Source organism: Alexandromys fortis, unplaced genomic scaffold (assembly GCF_014885135.2).
Source record: "Alexandromys fortis isolate MF-2015 unplaced genomic scaffold, M_Fortis_MF-2015_v1.1 scaffold_93, whole genome shotgun sequence".
Classification (NCBI taxonomy): domain Eukaryota; kingdom Metazoa; phylum Chordata; class Mammalia; order Rodentia; family Cricetidae; genus Alexandromys; species Alexandromys fortis.
The window spans coordinates 2,946,076-2,961,589 of record NW_026067970.1 but is presented as its reverse complement, the minus strand read 5'-3'; the positions used below and the strand labels follow the sequence as shown (position 1 = coordinate 2,961,589).

At 53.1% G+C, this 15,514-nt stretch overlaps 2 protein-coding genes across 4 annotated transcripts; both read left to right on the top strand.

The window, feature by feature from the left end:
- Positions 1 to 112: 112 nt before the first annotated feature.
- On the top strand, positions 113 to 8,065 carry Hoxa9 (homeobox A9). Of its 2 annotated transcripts, none has more exons than XR_007594194.1 (2): positions 113 to 6,519; positions 6,716 to 6,825. XR_007594194.1 is itself a non-coding variant. In XM_050155542.1 (2 exons), exons 1-2 carry the CDS (start codon positions 5,172 to 5,174, stop codon positions 6,952 to 6,954), a joined length of 813 nt encoding a protein of 270 aa, XP_050011499.1. In that variant the 5' UTR covers positions 3,873 to 5,171; the 3' UTR covers positions 6,955 to 8,065. The 2 variants fall into 2 exon arrangements, 1 of the variants encoding a protein (XP_050011499.1); XM_050155542.1 differs by having other exon boundaries at positions 3,873 to 5,745; positions 6,716 to 8,065.
- Positions 8,066 to 11,875: 3,810 nt separating this feature from the next.
- Hoxa7 (homeobox A7) lies at positions 11,876 to 15,514 on the top strand. 2 transcript variants are annotated; one of them, XM_050155448.1, is made up of 3 exons: positions 11,876 to 12,214; positions 13,611 to 14,194; positions 15,185 to 15,514. In XM_050155448.1, exons 2-3 carry the CDS (start codon positions 13,819 to 13,821, stop codon positions 15,499 to 15,501), a joined length of 693 nt encoding a protein of 230 aa, XP_050011405.1. In that variant the 5' UTR covers positions 11,876 to 12,214; positions 13,611 to 13,818; the 3' UTR covers positions 15,502 to 15,514. The 2 variants fall into 2 exon arrangements, with proteins under 2 accessions (XP_050011405.1, XP_050011406.1); XM_050155449.1 differs by lacking the exon at positions 11,876 to 12,214 and adding an exon at positions 13,219 to 13,461.

Below are 15,514 nucleotides of genomic sequence, written 5' to 3'. Positions count from 1 at the left end.
TGATTTCTTATCTTCACCTTCCACTTTATCCTGTCCACCACTTTTACAACAGGAGGGCTAGCCCGAGCCCCCTGCAATTACTTTAGGCATCTATTTAAATATTACCTAGACGGTCGTAATTTGTCTGGGCCCTATAGCCCTGGTGCCTTAAGGTTTGTCGGCTTTTGTTCAGTTTTATGACTTGCTAGTATATCTGGATTGTGGCTGTCTTGGACCAGTGGTTTCAGTTGAGAGGAGAGCTGCATAGACAGAGGAAGCTAAACAGGATTTCTTTCGGGAGCCCCAGAGAGACTCACAGAGGCCAGTTATTTTGCGGGTGTCCAGGTCCCAGAAGACACCACGCCCTAAATCCGCGGAGGAGAGCCCACTCACAGCACCACTGGTGCCTGAGGCAGCGGTTAAGTGGACCGGGGCCGAGCTGTCCAGGGTCACCCCCTCCCCCTGCCGGGCCTCCCCCACCTGGCGGCCCTCCGCTAGGCCACGCGTTTCCTGCACGCCGGAGGTGGGGGGGAGCGGCTAAGGGGGGGAGGGTCGCGGGAGCGCGCGCCTCAGCGGGCGGGCGGTTAGGAGGGAGATGCGGGGGGAGCGAGAGGCTGCGGGGAGCAGGGGAGCAAGTCGAAGAGGCCGCGACCAGACACAGGACTGGGCTCGGTGCTGTCCCCTGCGCTTTCCGGTCGTCCGAGGAGGCTGCCGTACTGTTCTGCTTCGTGAAGCTGTAGAATCTCGGGAACCCTCGGCAGGCCGCTCGGTCTCCCCTCTCTTCTCGTCTCCCCCCTTTGCTTTTTCCTCGTCTTTTCTCCTCCCCCCTTCTCCCTTTTACTCTCTCATTCTCCTAGGCATACCTTCCTGCGGACCGGTGGCTTTTTCCTCTACCACGGGTTTAGAGCAGTGGCTGGCGCAGGGTGCGGAGGGCTGGTCTGGGCACGATCACAGCGCAGGGCTCTTTCCTTGGTGGCGACGGTGGCGGCAGCGGAGGCGGCGGCGGGCGAGGCAGCCCGGCGCCGGCAGCAACAGAACTGGTCGGTGATTTAGGTAGTTTCCTGTTGTTGGGATCCACCTTTCTCTCGACAGCACGACACTGCCTTCATTACTTCAGTTGAAAGCGTCTCCAGGTACCAGCGGGGTGGCCAGGACGGCCATCAAGGCCCTAATCGTGCCAGGCCTGCGGTGGCATCCTCGGATCCCCAGTGCAGGAGGAGCTTCGGGTCCTCTGCGCTGTGCCACCCAGCCCGCCTCACGCTCTGCGCCCCACACCTGGCCCGGGGCAGGTACGGTCAGGTTAGGGGCTGATTCTGGGGCGCCGGGGGCGTGGTAAGAATTCTGGACCCCGGGCCATTCAAGGTCAGGGGCGCTCTCTCGCTGTCTGAGCTCTCCCTACCTAGACCTGCGCCTGTCTGGGGCTCTACCTTCTCCTGCGAGACTGGGCTGGGACACGGATGCACCACTGTAAACCCGCCTTGAACCGAGGGAAAATTCGTTCGCCCCGTAGATCCCCGGGCTGAGGGCTGAGATAGGAGAGTCGGGACCTTCCGGGGCTGGTATCCTGCCTGGTCTTGTCGCTTACCCTTCCGCCTGCAAGCACGCCCTCTGCTCCCCAAGTCGCCGCTGTGTATTTCACGTATTTCCATCCTCTTTCCTTCTTTCTTTCTTATCCTTTTCTTTTTCCTTTTCGTTGCTCTTTCCCTTATTTCCGTTTCTTTTTTCTTGTGTTTTGCATCTTTCTGTCCAGTTCTCTGTCTCTCGTTTCCTTTCCAAATCGCCATTCCCGAGGGGAAAGGGCTAGCTTAGAGAAAGTTTTTGAAGCTTTCATTTTTCTCTCGGTGCACGAGCTTGAGTCTGCTGAGGAAGGGGTGCATAAAGGAGGCTGTTCGGGTACGCGGTTTTTGGCCTGGTGGGCCTCTGCGCAGACAAGGCCTCGGTTACGATCACGACCGGATGGCGGCGGCCTTGCGTTAGCAGCTGCCTGAGAGATCCGCTGAGAGGGTACCCGCGGCGTCTTTGTGTGCCCATACCGAGGACAGGGAAGGAAACCTTCGCTAGTTCCACTGGTTCGGAAGCTGGAATCAGAGCGGAAGCCCGGCCTAGGTTCTCTGGAGCCTGGTTACCAAAAGAGCTCCCGGCAGGAAGCTTCAGGTCGGCTCTGCCAGCTTTACCGGCCCTAACTCGGGCTTTGACCGTGATGAAGGAGCCTCGCTGGGGCCAAGGCTTGACTGCTTGCTGTCTTGCCAGCGGTAGCAGATCCAGAAAACGTTAGCCTAGTCCCGTCCCCCCCACACCCCCCCACCCCTTATCCAGCTGGGTGTTTGGGAAGGAGGCCTTTCCCAAGTCCACTACCTTTTAAATGAGTAGAAACAATGCCACATTTAAGAACTAAAAGGACACAGGCTTAAGTATTGATTTTAAATCGCAATCTATGAAAGCCACCCTAATCACTCTCAATACAGAAAACTGAAAACAAACCATCCCTTCCCCCCTGCAGAACACTCTCTAGCCTGAGACCACAGAATTCTGTTTCCCTTCCCAGCTTTCCCAGCTTAGGCTGGGAATTGTTTTCCTTGCTGAGCTCAACAACCTGTTATCTGAAATACCAGTACTCCCGGTTCCCGCCAACTCTGCTCTGCCATTTTCTGGATCCCGGTATTGGATTTATTTCAGAGGCCAAGGTTTCAGGAAGATTCTCAGTTGGGAATGCTGTGGTTTGTCATTATAACCATTTATTGTTTCTAGATGTGCATTCAAACCTTTTCACATCCAAAAGAAAGGAAGAATAAAACGCTACTCTAGCATCCAATCTCTGGGCTTACAAGAACAGTATCTGCTTTTGGGGAGTCCTCCCCCTTCTCCCACCAGTAAACAGCTGCTTGACACTCAATGCCTGGTATTTATTTTGTAATTCTCCTACTTGGAGACTAATGGTGTTTTAAAAGCTACAATAATAATAATAACAACCCATGTCTGCTCTTGGTAAAAAAAAAAAAAAAAAAAAAAAAAGGCAGACAGGCATGCTCTGCCACTCACAGACAGTTTAGAGCAGAGGCATACTCCAGGGTCATCGCCTAAATGAAAATCTGCACCTCAGAGGACTGCCGGATATTTAGAACACCTTGGACTGTGTGTGTGGGGGGGTGTAGGGGTAAGAATGACTTGGAAAAATTTGCAAGAAAAGGAAAATATTAGGGGGAGGGGACTGAGGCAGCAGGGACAAGCCACTTCCAGTTCCTGGTGTTGGCCACTTTCTTCTTCCTGCCGACAAGCAAAGAAGGAGGCTTGTATTCCTGGGGTGGCATAGCTTTCCTAGCTGGAAGAGCCTAATATTGTGGCGATTCCTATCTCCTGGAATGGGAATGTGTTAGAGTGTTGGAAGGTGTTTCCTTGAGCTATTTTGTGAGAAAGTAGGCAAAAAGAAAGATGGAAGTGTCTTAGGCCAGCCGTTTTGCTTATAGTGAAGTGAGGTAATGAGAAACACACTCTTGGGAGGCGCAGAAATCACACGTGAATTTCATTACACAGTTTCTAGGAGTTGTTGCTTTGTGTTCCGAATTGGGATAGGGTCACCCCCCCCCCCCCAATGAACAACAGTGGCTGTGGCCTTTTCACTTTCTCTCATCCCCGAAAGATTCTAAGGGGTGAGAAACAACATCCTCCATTTGGCCAAAGGATGAGATTAAAGTCAATGTCCAATGCTCCTCCCGGGTGGATCTGTAGCACTGGACTTGAGCTGTTAGTTGCCTAGTTTTGGGGATCTCTGTTGCTTTGTTTCACAGAAAACCAAGGCTAGAGACAGGAAGGAAGAAAAAGGGAGGGAGGGAGAAGGAGAAAAGAAAGAAGGGAAGAGAGTGGAAGGAATGGAGGGGGTAGTGGGGGGAATGGGAGGGAAAATGAGGAGGAAAGGATCCGGAAGGGCTCGTACTGGGCCCTGGAAAGGCCACTACCAATGCTGATGCTCTTCTTTTAGGCTCGGTTGCCCTTCAGCAAAACAAATTCCCCTAGTACTGATGTTTTTCCCCCAACTTCGGTCCGGGGAGAAGGCTTACAGATGATGGAGCTGAGAACCGGGTTGCTGGTTGAGAAATCATCCGCTGAACCGCTTGTGCTCAAAGTCGTGGGCCTGGGCCCAGGCGGTGCTTGTGACACAATTAGATCCTTAAACCCTTGCAGGCAGCTGGCAGTTCCCTTCTTGGCAGTTTCTCTGTGGAGCCTTCCCTTGTGGAGTAAGGACGATTTGGGTGCTGTGCAAGCGTCTGACTAAGTACTGGTCTAGCAAGGCCCGGTAACCCAGTCTAGGTGGTTGTGGCATCATGGGATGGTGCGACGCGGCAGGGGAGGTGGTCACTCTGAGGTGAAGAGAGCCTGTATTTGACTTTTTGAGGCGGGCCTGGGGGGAAACTCGCATCTCGGAGGACCGAAAGGATTATTTACAGGGTGCTCACCAACCAAACACAACAGTCTAATTTAACCTTTCCAAGTCCTCATAAATTTTTACAGGGAGCCGCAGTGAGGCAAAAGAATCTGTTGGTTGTTCCTGACTTCCCACCAGCCTGTGTGGCTTCCGAAACAATAACTCCTTATGAAATATCATAAATATAGATTTAAATACAGTAGAGTGAGAATGCGATTTGGCTGCTTTTTTTATGGCTTCAATTATTGTCTAATTTTATGTGAGGGGCTCTGCTGGCCGCACTCGCACGCGGGACCCGCGCCTTCCTGATGGCGTGATTAATTGTGATATAAAATAGTCCGCTTAAGAAGTGTGTGTGTCTGGTGTGTGTGTGTGTGTGTGTGTGTGTGTGTGTGTGTGTGTGTGTAGAGGGGGTGACAAGGCAGAGTACAGAGGCAAGGCCAGATTTGATCTTTTAATCTTCGTTGGCCACAATTAAAACAAACCAGATTGTGGAGCGGCGCGATCCCTTTGCATAAAAACATATGGCTTTTGCTATAAAAATTATGACTGCAAAACACCGGGCCATTAATAGCGTGCGGAGTGATTTACGCGTTATTGTTCTGCCGGGCGGACACGTGACGCGCGTGGCCAATGGGGGCGCGGGCGCCGGCAACTTATTAGGTGACTGTACTTCACTCCCCCCCCCTGGTGCCACCAAGTTGTTACATGAAATCTGCAGTTTCATAATTTCGGCGGGTCGGGTTGGGCCGGTCAGGCGCGGGCTACTGCGATGGCCACCACCGGGGCCCTCGGCAACTACTATGTGGACTCCTTCCTGCTGGGCGCCGACGCTGCTGACGAGCTGGGCGCCGGACGCTACGCTCCAGGGGCCCTGAGCCAACCCCCAAGACAGGCGGCAGCACTGGCCGAACACCCCGACTTTAGCCCTTGCAGCTTCCAATCCAAGGCGGCGGTGTTCGGTGCCTCGTGGAACCCGGTGCACGCGGCGGGCGCCAATGCGGTGCCTGCCGCCGTGTATCACCACCACCACCCCTACGTGCACCCCCAGGCGCCCGTGGCCGCGGCGGCGCCGGACGGCAGGTACATGCGCTCCTGGCTGGAGCCCACGCCCGGTGCGCTCTCCTTCGCGGGCTTGCCCTCCAGCCGGCCTTATGGCATTAAACCTGAACCGCTGTCGGCCAGAAGGGGTGACTGTCCCACGCTTGACACTCACACTTTGTCCCTGACTGACTATGCTTGTGGTTCTCCTCCAGTTGATAGAGAAAAACAACCCAGCGAAGGCGCCTTCTCCGAAAACAATGCCGAGAATGAGAGCGGCGGAGACAAGCCCCCCATCGATCCCAGTAAGTGTCTCCTCCCTGCAAGCCGGCCGCTGCCTCCACGCCGGCCACCGGGATCTACCAGCGCGTCAACTTTCTCTCGAGCCTGCCTTCGTCCTCGATGGGAGCCTCTGAATCTGGGGGTCGAGAACCAGAAGTTGGTGTTTGGAACACCCAAGATAGGGGCCCCAATTCCTGAGAACTGCGCGGAGCAGTCCGGGTCGGCTGGGGGAAGGGGAGGAGGATGCTGCAGCAAGAGGGGGCGGGGCGGGCGCAGCGAATTGAGCCGAGACCCGCCGCCCCTCTGCTAAACGGCCCAGGCCCAGGACAGACAGACTTTGGGCGGTTCTTCGAAAGCAACGCAGAGAAGTCTTTTGTGCGGCTAGATTGTTTATGAACTGCGGGAGCAACGTCAGCCGGGCAACCTGACCCGGGACGCTTGGGGAGACCTCCGATTCCCTCCACTTCTTGCTTTCGGCCGGTGGCTGCATAAATCCTGCCCACGATGAGGCTGCGGCCTATGGAGCCACGAGGGGTCCCTTGGCCAGATTTATTCAAATAAAGTGGAGCTGCGATCAAAGGCCTTGGGGCGTCCAGCCTCCCGCCTAGCTCCCAAGGCCTTCCGGGAAGGTCAAATAGAGTGGGGACTGTCGCAGGGAAGCCGGGGAAGGGAGACGCTGAAGAGAGAAAGAGCATTCGTGTTTAATCTTGCCTCACGGACACAGGGCAGCCTGCTCTTTACTTTGCTGGCAAAAAGAAAATGGTTTCCAAATTTCACTCTTTCACAACGTGCAGACTGTGAGAGGAAGGAGAGCAGGGGACGGGAGAGAGGAGGGCGGGGATTGGAGGGGTGCTGGTGTAGGTGACCCTCCGTGGGTCCGTCTGCCAGGGCTCATTGTGTTTTCTCTAACCAATTCAGCGGCATCCTGCACTTCAGCTCCTTCCCACCCTTCCAGGATACCTTCTTCTAAACTAGTGTCTCTCTCCCCTGCAGATAACCCGGCCGCCAACTGGCTTCATGCTCGCTCCACACGGAAGAAACGGTGCCCGTATACAAAGCATCAGACGCTCGAACTGGAGAAAGAGTTTCTGTTCAACATGTATCTCACGAGGGACCGGAGGTACGAGGTGGCCCGGCTGCTCAACCTCACCGAGAGGCAGGTCAAGATCTGGTTCCAGAACCGCAGGATGAAAATGAAGAAGATCAACAAGGACCGAGCAAAAGACGAATGAGCCATGCGGGGCTCATTTAGGAAAGAGCAAGCTAGAAAGAAAAAGAAAGGACTGTCTGTTTTCTTCTTCCTCCTCTCCCTCTATCCTACCCGCTCAAAGCGGCTCTAAACCCCAGGCCTCATCTCCCCCTGGCAGTCCCTGCTCAGGCTGGCTCCTAGGCCTGCGGCTTTATTGGAGGAGGTATTGTATGCTTTCCATTTTCTATAAGACACACACACAAGGGAGGGCATTAGCTCTGATGGCTGTACTGCTAGCTTGTATATATATATTTAAAAAAAATCTACCTGCTTCTGACTAAAAGCAAAAGGAGAAAAAAAAAACTACCTTTTTATATAAAATGCACAATTGTTGACGGGCTGTATAGTTTTTAGTCTCTGTAGTTAATTTAATTTGCTCTTTGTGTGGCAGGTCACGCTGCCAAAATACTTGAACACTGTGTTTTACTGTGGTAATTATGTTTTGTGACCCAAACTTCTGTGCTGGGTGAGGCACCCATTTGTGATCGTGGAAGCTAGAATTCGATTTGAACTCAGGTTGCTTAGGGGGAAGAGAAGCAGTTGCATTGCGTATAGCTCTGTAGTGGGATACTGTGCACTAGCTGTAAGGATTTCCCAGTGAAATCAGACTCAGAAAGAGAAGGCAGGTAGTTCTCCAGGACGCAGAGATTCGCCATGTCTCTCCTGTTGAAATGTGGGCATCTTCATCTTTACATGTTCTAGACTCCAGTCTTGTCCAATGTATATAGAATCTCCATATTAAAGAGACTCGCATAATCAGACAAGCTTGAAAATTGTTTTTGCACCAGAGGAGAAATAAGGAATTTCGGAGCTATACATATGTGCAGAGGGTTACTACCTATGGTTTACGCTTAATTTTAATTGGGGGGGGGGGAATGAGTGCTTATTGTAATGGAGTTAATCTTATTGATAATAAATTATACACCATGAAACCGCCATTAGGCTACTGTAGATTTGTATCCTTGATGAATTTGGGGTTCCCATCTGACTGAGCGTACACTGTATATTTTGCAATAGTTACCTCAAGGCCTACTGACCAAATTGTTGTGTTGAAATATTTAACTTTTGCCAAATAAAATATATTGATTCTTTTACTTTGTGCGGATCTGTTCTTTGTACCTTCTTTTTCTGGGTCTATTTTCTGGGTGGAGGCAGGGCTGAGATGAAGGGAAAGAACCCTAATTCTGTCTTCAGCAAGGTGCTTGAGCCGGCATCTGCGGTAACCAGTCCGGCCAGGCCTAAACTCTCCCGACTCATCCGGTTACCGGGTCGGTAGAAGCAGGGGTAGAAAGCGGTGGGGGTGGTGGGGGACACAACTCTGGGCATAGCCATTCACTTGGGCCTCGTGTCTTATTTGTCAGAAGGCAAGAGAGGCATCTGAGGTCCTGGACAGAAGCACTGGGCAGCGGTGGCCAGCAGCGGTGGAAAAGTCTTTTTTTTTTTTCCATTTTGGTGCCTCAAAAAAATTTCCCAAACCTGAACCCACAAAAAGGACTGGGGCCTTTGGAAGTAGAATGGTCGAGTTAAGGGGCGCAGGACCAGAAGCTGAGGGCCTGTGGCCTGCTCTGAAGAGATGAATGGGAGCCAGATATGGACAATGAAGTGGGCCCTTGATATATTCGGAGCTTTCCAGGAGATGGAAAATCTGCACCCTCCTGCCCCACTGGGTCCTGCCAACCGGTCCAGTGTAGGTTGGGGAGGGGAGCCGGTGTCTGCGTCCTACACTGCTACGCCACCTCCGGAGCTTAAGTCCTCAGAGAAGCAGGCCTTAGCAACCGACAAGCCCCAAAGTGCCATAAAAGAAAATGAGGGCTGTTACCCTTTATGGGGTGTAAAGGGCTGCGTGGGGGGAACAGCTATAATTTCGGAGGCTCAAGCGCCTTCCAGATGAAGCCAGAGGATTCTGCTTTGCTTCTCCCCCAAACTCCTTTTCTTCACAACTCTCCCCCCTCCCTGCCCCGTAATGTTGACCGGCTCCTAATGCGAGAAAGGGGTATCAGGGCGCCGGTGGATGGGGCGCCCCCACCCACAATGCGCCGCCAGGTTGGCATGCCCTCTGTTGTTGCAGACAGAAAGAACTTCAAAGCCTGGGCAGTAAGGGTGTGCCATAAAGGAAGGTCTGCGAACTGTCTGGAATTCGGCTCTTAATGAGTTTACAACTGTCCAGCTCCAATTAGGGTATCCCACCAAAACCCTTTCATTTGTTTGCTCTGTCTGCCTCCGATAAAGACACTGCGGAAACAGCCCTTTTTTATGGGCATTGCCCTTTCTGCAGCGTAGATTCCCGGCTCCCCGAGGATCCTGGGGGACAGGGCCCTCGCTCCGCCCATGGGAGTGGGACACTGGTGGGGTCACCGGCGCTGCCGAAGTTCACGCGGGCCCGAGCCGTTGCGGCTGCAGTGCCAAGAAAAATCCAGGAGATGGCAGTGTGGCTCCACGCAAGAGGCACTCCAGCCGCCATCTCCCGCCGCCGCGACCTAGGAAGCTCCTAAAATGTCGACTTGAAACGCGCCTTTCTGGAATGGGATCTGCGTGACCAGCAGTCGTTTATTTTCCCTGCTGCTCATGCCAACCTGAAAGCCTCCCGGGGACACAAGCATGCGCCGGGGCTTGCCTGACCGCCGGCGCTCGCTTCTCTCATCTCAGGCTCTATTCGGAGACCACTGCATTGCGTGGGAGCCGTGGTGCGGAAGGTGCGGGACTGCAGCTCAGAGAGCAGGTTCCATTCCGGGGTCACAGTCCCCAACCCAGCAGTGACCTAGGGGTAGCGAGGCGCGCGGGGACGGTCATTCACGATGGACGGACGGACAGACGGACAAGGGATCGAAAACCAACATCCCCAGGACTAGATGACCCCACAAAGAAAGCACCCAGTGACCACGGGTTCCGCCGACCCTCGAGGCCCCGAAACCTGCGCCCTGGTTTAGGGCCTAGCGGGCCAGGACCAGAAAGAGAGCGAGAGAGCACAGACGTCAGGACTCGGCCGGTTTGAATATCTGACTTTAAAATTCGGCGGCTGAAAATTGGTTAGTTATAAAACCGTATTTGGTGGTTATCTAGTGTAGAAGTGCCGCGAATTTTGGCCGCACTCTGGTAACTCAGGTCATACACTAGTAACTGTATTTGGAAATAAATGATATGTTTAAATAAGTAGAATAACATCGGAGCTCCAGGACTGGCGGTCACGAGGTTGAAATCGCCCTAGTTTCTCTGGCAGAGATATTTCTTTGGCAATGGAATACCAAGGCTACTGTGGCTGGTGTCGCCGGCTGTGGAGGCTAAAAGCAAAATAAATAAATAAATAAATAAACAAACAAACAAATAAATAAACCCAATCCACTCCCAGCCTACTTTTAATACTAGATACAGGGACATACTCTGGAGCAAATGAGGCCGGGTGCGAGGATCAGCCCCCGGTGTAGGATGGTTTTGGAAAGAAAACACAGGAGCAGACAGAGAACCAGTCCTTCGAAGCGCCTCAAGTAAAGCCTGTGCTGTGCATTTATTTGGGTCGTAATAGTCTCGGCCAAACCCACAAAACGCTTACGACTCGCATCTCCGTGCTGAACACGTTATAAAACTAGGGACTCGATTTTGGCTGACATCTCTCCTGGGTCTCCGTCTCTCTCTCTCCCTCCTACTCCCTTTTTATAAAATCTTCCTATATTCACGTGGGCATTACAGACACACAGCATGATTGTATTTCTGTATGTAACACACTACTTCACAGCCTGTGCTTGTAAGAAAGGCTTTATAGCTTCCTGGAGAGTCACCGGTGCTCGCCTACCCTAATCCTCAGAAATCTTTTTTATGTAACTGCAAATAAGCGGCGAACCCGCTAACCAGTGGGCACAAATAGAAGCTTCCGTTTATATAACAATGAAAGTCACAGGTTGGGGGCACTCCTTCTCTGTCGGATCACAAAGGCCCCGGTAGGTGCGGGCCTCTAGGGGCTCAGAGGCCTGGTGAACTGCCTAGGCCGGCAGCCTCCCTTGCCCTTGGCCGACTGACGGCCGGCAGGCTGCTCTCTGGTTTTCGCTGCTTGAGAGGCTTCATCCAGGCAAGACCCGGCAAGAAACCGAGCTTATTTTTTCGCTTCGGGAAGGAATTGATGTCCGCATCCAAGCTACAATTCGCTTGCCAGGTGGGGGACAGAAGCTGAAGCCTGCAGTCTATGCGGGGGAGAAGGATAGAAACATTTAAAGACCCCAAACTCGGAACCATTCGACTCTCTAGAAAATGCCATTCTCTGTCAAGGGCTGAGTTTATATTCTATATCTAGATTTAAACATTGAGGACTATTTGGCGACAGGAAACACAGGAAGCAAACTCTGACAGTCGGTCTGAGACCTAAATCTGGGAAAGCGTTGAGAAATATTTAGATTGTTCTGCAGATTAAAAGCTGGTTTATAAGGCGTCTTCTCCAGGGCCTGAGTTGAATAGTATGTGAATATTATCATACTGAGAAATACATTTCTGTCAAATAAATAGGGAACTAATGGCCAGAGAACGTAGAATTAAATAGACTTTATTGAGAGTCTGATTTTGTCCAGACTTTTGTGTTGTGAAGTCTAGCCAGGGAAGAGAGACTCAAAAACGAAGGGAGGGTTTTCGGTGACCTCGAGACCCCTGCTCAGATGGAAGACTTGTGCTCACAAGTGCCAAGGCCTTGAAAGCAGCAGAATTTGGACCATATTTGGCCATGATAAACGGGGACAGAGCCTCTTGCCCTGACTCCTTGGTCGTGCCCGTGCCCAAAACAGACGACCTTCCTAGGCGTGTGAGTGTGATTTTTCCTGGGCCACCGCAAATCGCTCCGTACTCTGGTTGTCAGGCCTCTTCTAAAGGAAGGTTCCACTTTCACATCGTCGCTTTGGACTGCGCCAGTCGCCAGAGTCTAGACAGACCGCGGCGGCCTGCCTAGCCTTTCACTTTGCGCCTTGCTTCGTGTCACCCCAGGAACAATTTATTGGTCTAAAGCCGCCTAATTTCTCCACTTTGATCTCCTAGCCTTCTTTTTGTTAGCTTCGTCTTCCTTTAGCTTTTTTAGAATTTTATTTCTCTATTACAAGACGCTGTTATTTGGATTCTCCCCCCCTTCCTGTTTTACCCCTCTGTTTCCCATCCTGATCCGCCATAAAGGGGATCCCGGATATTGCCGCCCTAGGGTTCCTATGCTCCGGGGGAGATAGCCCAGATCCCACCTGCCCTCCTCCCTACCGAAGTCTGGGGCCCTTTGCTAGGTAGGTGCTGGGGCTCCCTTGCAGCGGGATTTGAACCGTCCTTCCTCTTTTGTGCTTCCAAGATCCCCCTTGAGAGGATGCGGTGAACCGGGGGAGGGGGGTAGCCTGGACCTACTGAAAGTGATAAGAAAATGCTTTGTACACCAGCAACCAAACTCTATAATTTAGAGGAGCATTTCCGGGGCAATTCCATTGTGAAGTCGGGTTTATGATGTGCAATCGAGTTGAGCAGTAAAAGGTGGCTGGTCTTCCAGCACGGCCTGGGCAGTTTATGAGGCGTTTAGGGAAAGAGTTCACCCAAGTATCCTTCAGAGAGCGGTGGGCAGCTGGGCCTTCATCTGATCTATCACTGCTGGGGGTCTGAAGCCCCGCAAGGTAGGCGCCCAGGGTGAGAGACTGACTGTTTGGGAGAGTGAGACTGCGTTTGTGCAGAAAGAAAGAAAGGTGAAGCTGTGAGATCCAGTTGGCCCTTGAGAGGGTTCCTTATTTGCTTTTTCTAGTCTCCTAAAAAAACCGGGGTTTTATCGTGGGCTACAGCCCCAGTCCCGGAGACACCCCCTCTTTTCTCTCTAAACCAGATTTAAAAGTCTACCGTTTCCCGGCCCACAAGTGGAGGTCCAGGGGTAAATTGGTTGAAAGCTGCTCCAAACCTTTCATTATGAAGGATGTATTTAGAAAATTGTGGGCTCAAGCTTCCAAGCTGCGGGAGGATGACCCAGTTTTCCCGTGATCCGGGGGTAACACCAGGGGTTGTGGGAAGGACAAAGGGGGTGTTGAGCCACCTACTGGATTGCTAAGGGCCAGCCAGGTGCCCAGGAGTGAACGCAGAGAGTCTGCAGGGCGGCGGTGTCCGGGAGGAGGAAAGGGAATCTCATGTTAATAAATCTGTTGGCAAATGAGGCTCATTAATAGATAAATATTTCACTGCTTCCTTTAGAGCGGATAAACAGTGCTCCGCCGATTAAAGAAAGGAAGCTGGGAGACATTGACTTTATTCAAACCACATGGTTCCAGTTTGTGGCAGCATTCTCGCTGCTTAGCTAGAGGAGACGCTGCGCCTGCGGTGTTTGTCCTGGCGCATCAGATCCGGGCTTAATCGTTCTGCTTAGAGAGAGAGTGGGCAGAGAGATCTTTCTCTCAAGACCATCTTTGGGCCGACAGGTTGCAGAGACCCTTCAGGGGCTTGAGTCTGCAGAGAGGACAGGGACAGCGGGAATCCACACACTGGATCTGGGGTTCAGGAATCGGTAATGAGATTGTGGGGGGCGAGCCCTGCCGGACATCCAAAGGCGCGGGCACCAGGATGGGGCTCTGACTGCTTCGGGCGTCTGGGGGCAGGCGGGGTGCAGGCCGCTGCGTGGGCCGCGTATTTGAGCCTCTTCCCCTTCCATTCTAGGCGGCCGCCGGCCCGTGGCGCGAGACCACCTGTGAGGGCTGCTGAGATTGGCGGAGGCGGTCATGTGGGCGGTCACGTGCCGCGGCGAGCTCCGTCCAAAAGAAAATGGGGTTTGGTGTAAATCTGGGGGTGTAATGTTATCATATATCACGCTACCTCGTAAAACCGACACTGAAAGCTGCCGGACAACAAATCACAGGTCAAAATTATGAGTTCTTCGTATTATGTGAACGCGCTTTTTAGCAAATATACGGCGGGGGCTTCTCTCTTCCAAAATGCCGAGCCGACTTCTTGCTCCTTTGCACCCAACTCGCAGAGAAGCGGCTACGGGCCGGGCGCCGGCGCCTTCGCCTCCACCGTGCCGGGCTTATACAATGTCAACAGCCCCCTTTATCAGAGCCCCTTCGCGTCGGGCTACGGCCTGGGCGCCGACGCCTACAACCTGCCCTGCGCCTCCTACGACCAAAACATCCCCGGGCTCTGCAGTGACCTCGCCAAAGGCGCCTGCGACAAGGCGGACGAGGGCGTGCTGCATGGCCCGGCCGAGGCCAATTTCCGCATCTACCCCTGGATGCGCAGTTCAGGTAGGCGCCTCGGTCCGCCGGGTCGGTGTGCGGGCGGAGCAGAGGGGCGGGGGGGGGGGTGCCGGCGCGGGGCGCGGGGAGCCCAGTCTGGCGGCTTCCAGCCAGCGGCCCCGCAAGTCCCGGTGGCGCTGCCTTTCTGGTTTTAATTAGAGCTGAGGCGCCACAGCGTGGAGAGACTCATAGCATTGTATGTAAATGAGGCCCATAAAACTTTTTATGGCCCAATTAATGGGTTCGATCCTCGTAAATTTATTTAACTCCATTTGCCTTGGAATTTTTACAGTAAGTTTATCCGCTATTCTCTTTCTCATTCTTTCCCCCCCCCCCCGTCCCCCTTCTTCCTCTCCCTCTTTTTCTTTCCCTCAATCTCTCTCCTCTAAGTCCTCTTTCCTGTTCTCCGTTCCTTTCGTGATTCCAGCTCTTCCTTCCCTACTCCTTTTCTTTTGGCCTGGCTTTCGTTCTCAAAGGCAAGGAGAGCCAGGACCTCCGGGATGCCACTCACCCCTGTACCAGAGGCCATTTCCAGACCCTTGCTGGACCAAATAGGACAGAGGGTGGGATTGCCACAGGAAGGTCTTGAGCATGGGGCTGCCTAGGAGGGTTGCCCACTTTCTAGCCAGGCTGGAAAGCGGCTTAGCTTCCCTTTGAATGGCAAAAGTGCAGAGTCTCCCACTTGCCACACTCTGTATTTACAATTTCCCTTTGTCAAGGGGAAGCAGGACATTGTAGAAACGTAGCCGGCTGGAAAGGCCGGTTGTAAAGTTGGGATTCTGCTGTAAGGCTCTTCACAGACTGGCTCGCTTGTCTGGCCCCGGGGTCTTCCTCTCACACTCCCCCCCCAGCTCAATTGGGGGTGATGGGGGTTGCTCCTGGGTTTGGGCAGGGTAGAAGGTACAGGCTCTTGGACAGCGGGGCCTGACTAAAACACTCTTCTGTCCACATCGCAGCCTGATTGTCTGTTTGTCTATATGTCCAAATTTCTGCTCTCAGGACCCGATAGAAAGCGGGGACGCCAGACCTACACGCGCTACCAGACGCTGGAGCTGGAGAAGGAATTCCACTTTAACCGCTACCTGACACGGCGCCGCCGCATCGAGATCGCCCATGCGCTCTGCCTCACCGAGCGCCAGATCAAGATCTGGTTCCAGAATCGGCGCATGAAGTGGAAGAAAGAGCATAAAGATGAGAGCCAGGCTCCCTCTGTGCCCCCCGAAGACGCGGTGCCCTCCGTCTCCAAGGCAGCTACTGACAAGGCGGATGAGGAGGAAGAGGAAGAAGAGGAGGAGGAAGAGGAGGAAGAGGAATAAAGGGCCAGGAACA

Coding starts and splice junctions, on each gene's coding strand:
- Hoxa7 (XM_050155448.1), top strand. CDS start 13,819: ATGAGTTCTTCGTATTATGTGAACGCGCTTTTTAGCAAATATACGGCG. Junction 14,195..15,184: donor CCCCTGGATGCGCAGTTCAG/GTAGGCGCCTCG, acceptor TTCTGCTCTCAG/GACCCGATAGAAAGCGGGGA.
- Hoxa9 (XM_050155542.1), top strand. CDS start 5,172: ATGGCCACCACCGGGGCCCTCGGCAACTACTATGTGGACTCCTTCCTG. Junction 5,746..6,715: donor CAAGCCCCCCATCGATCCCA/GTAAGTGTCTCC, acceptor TCTCCCCTGCAG/ATAACCCGGCCGCCAACTGG.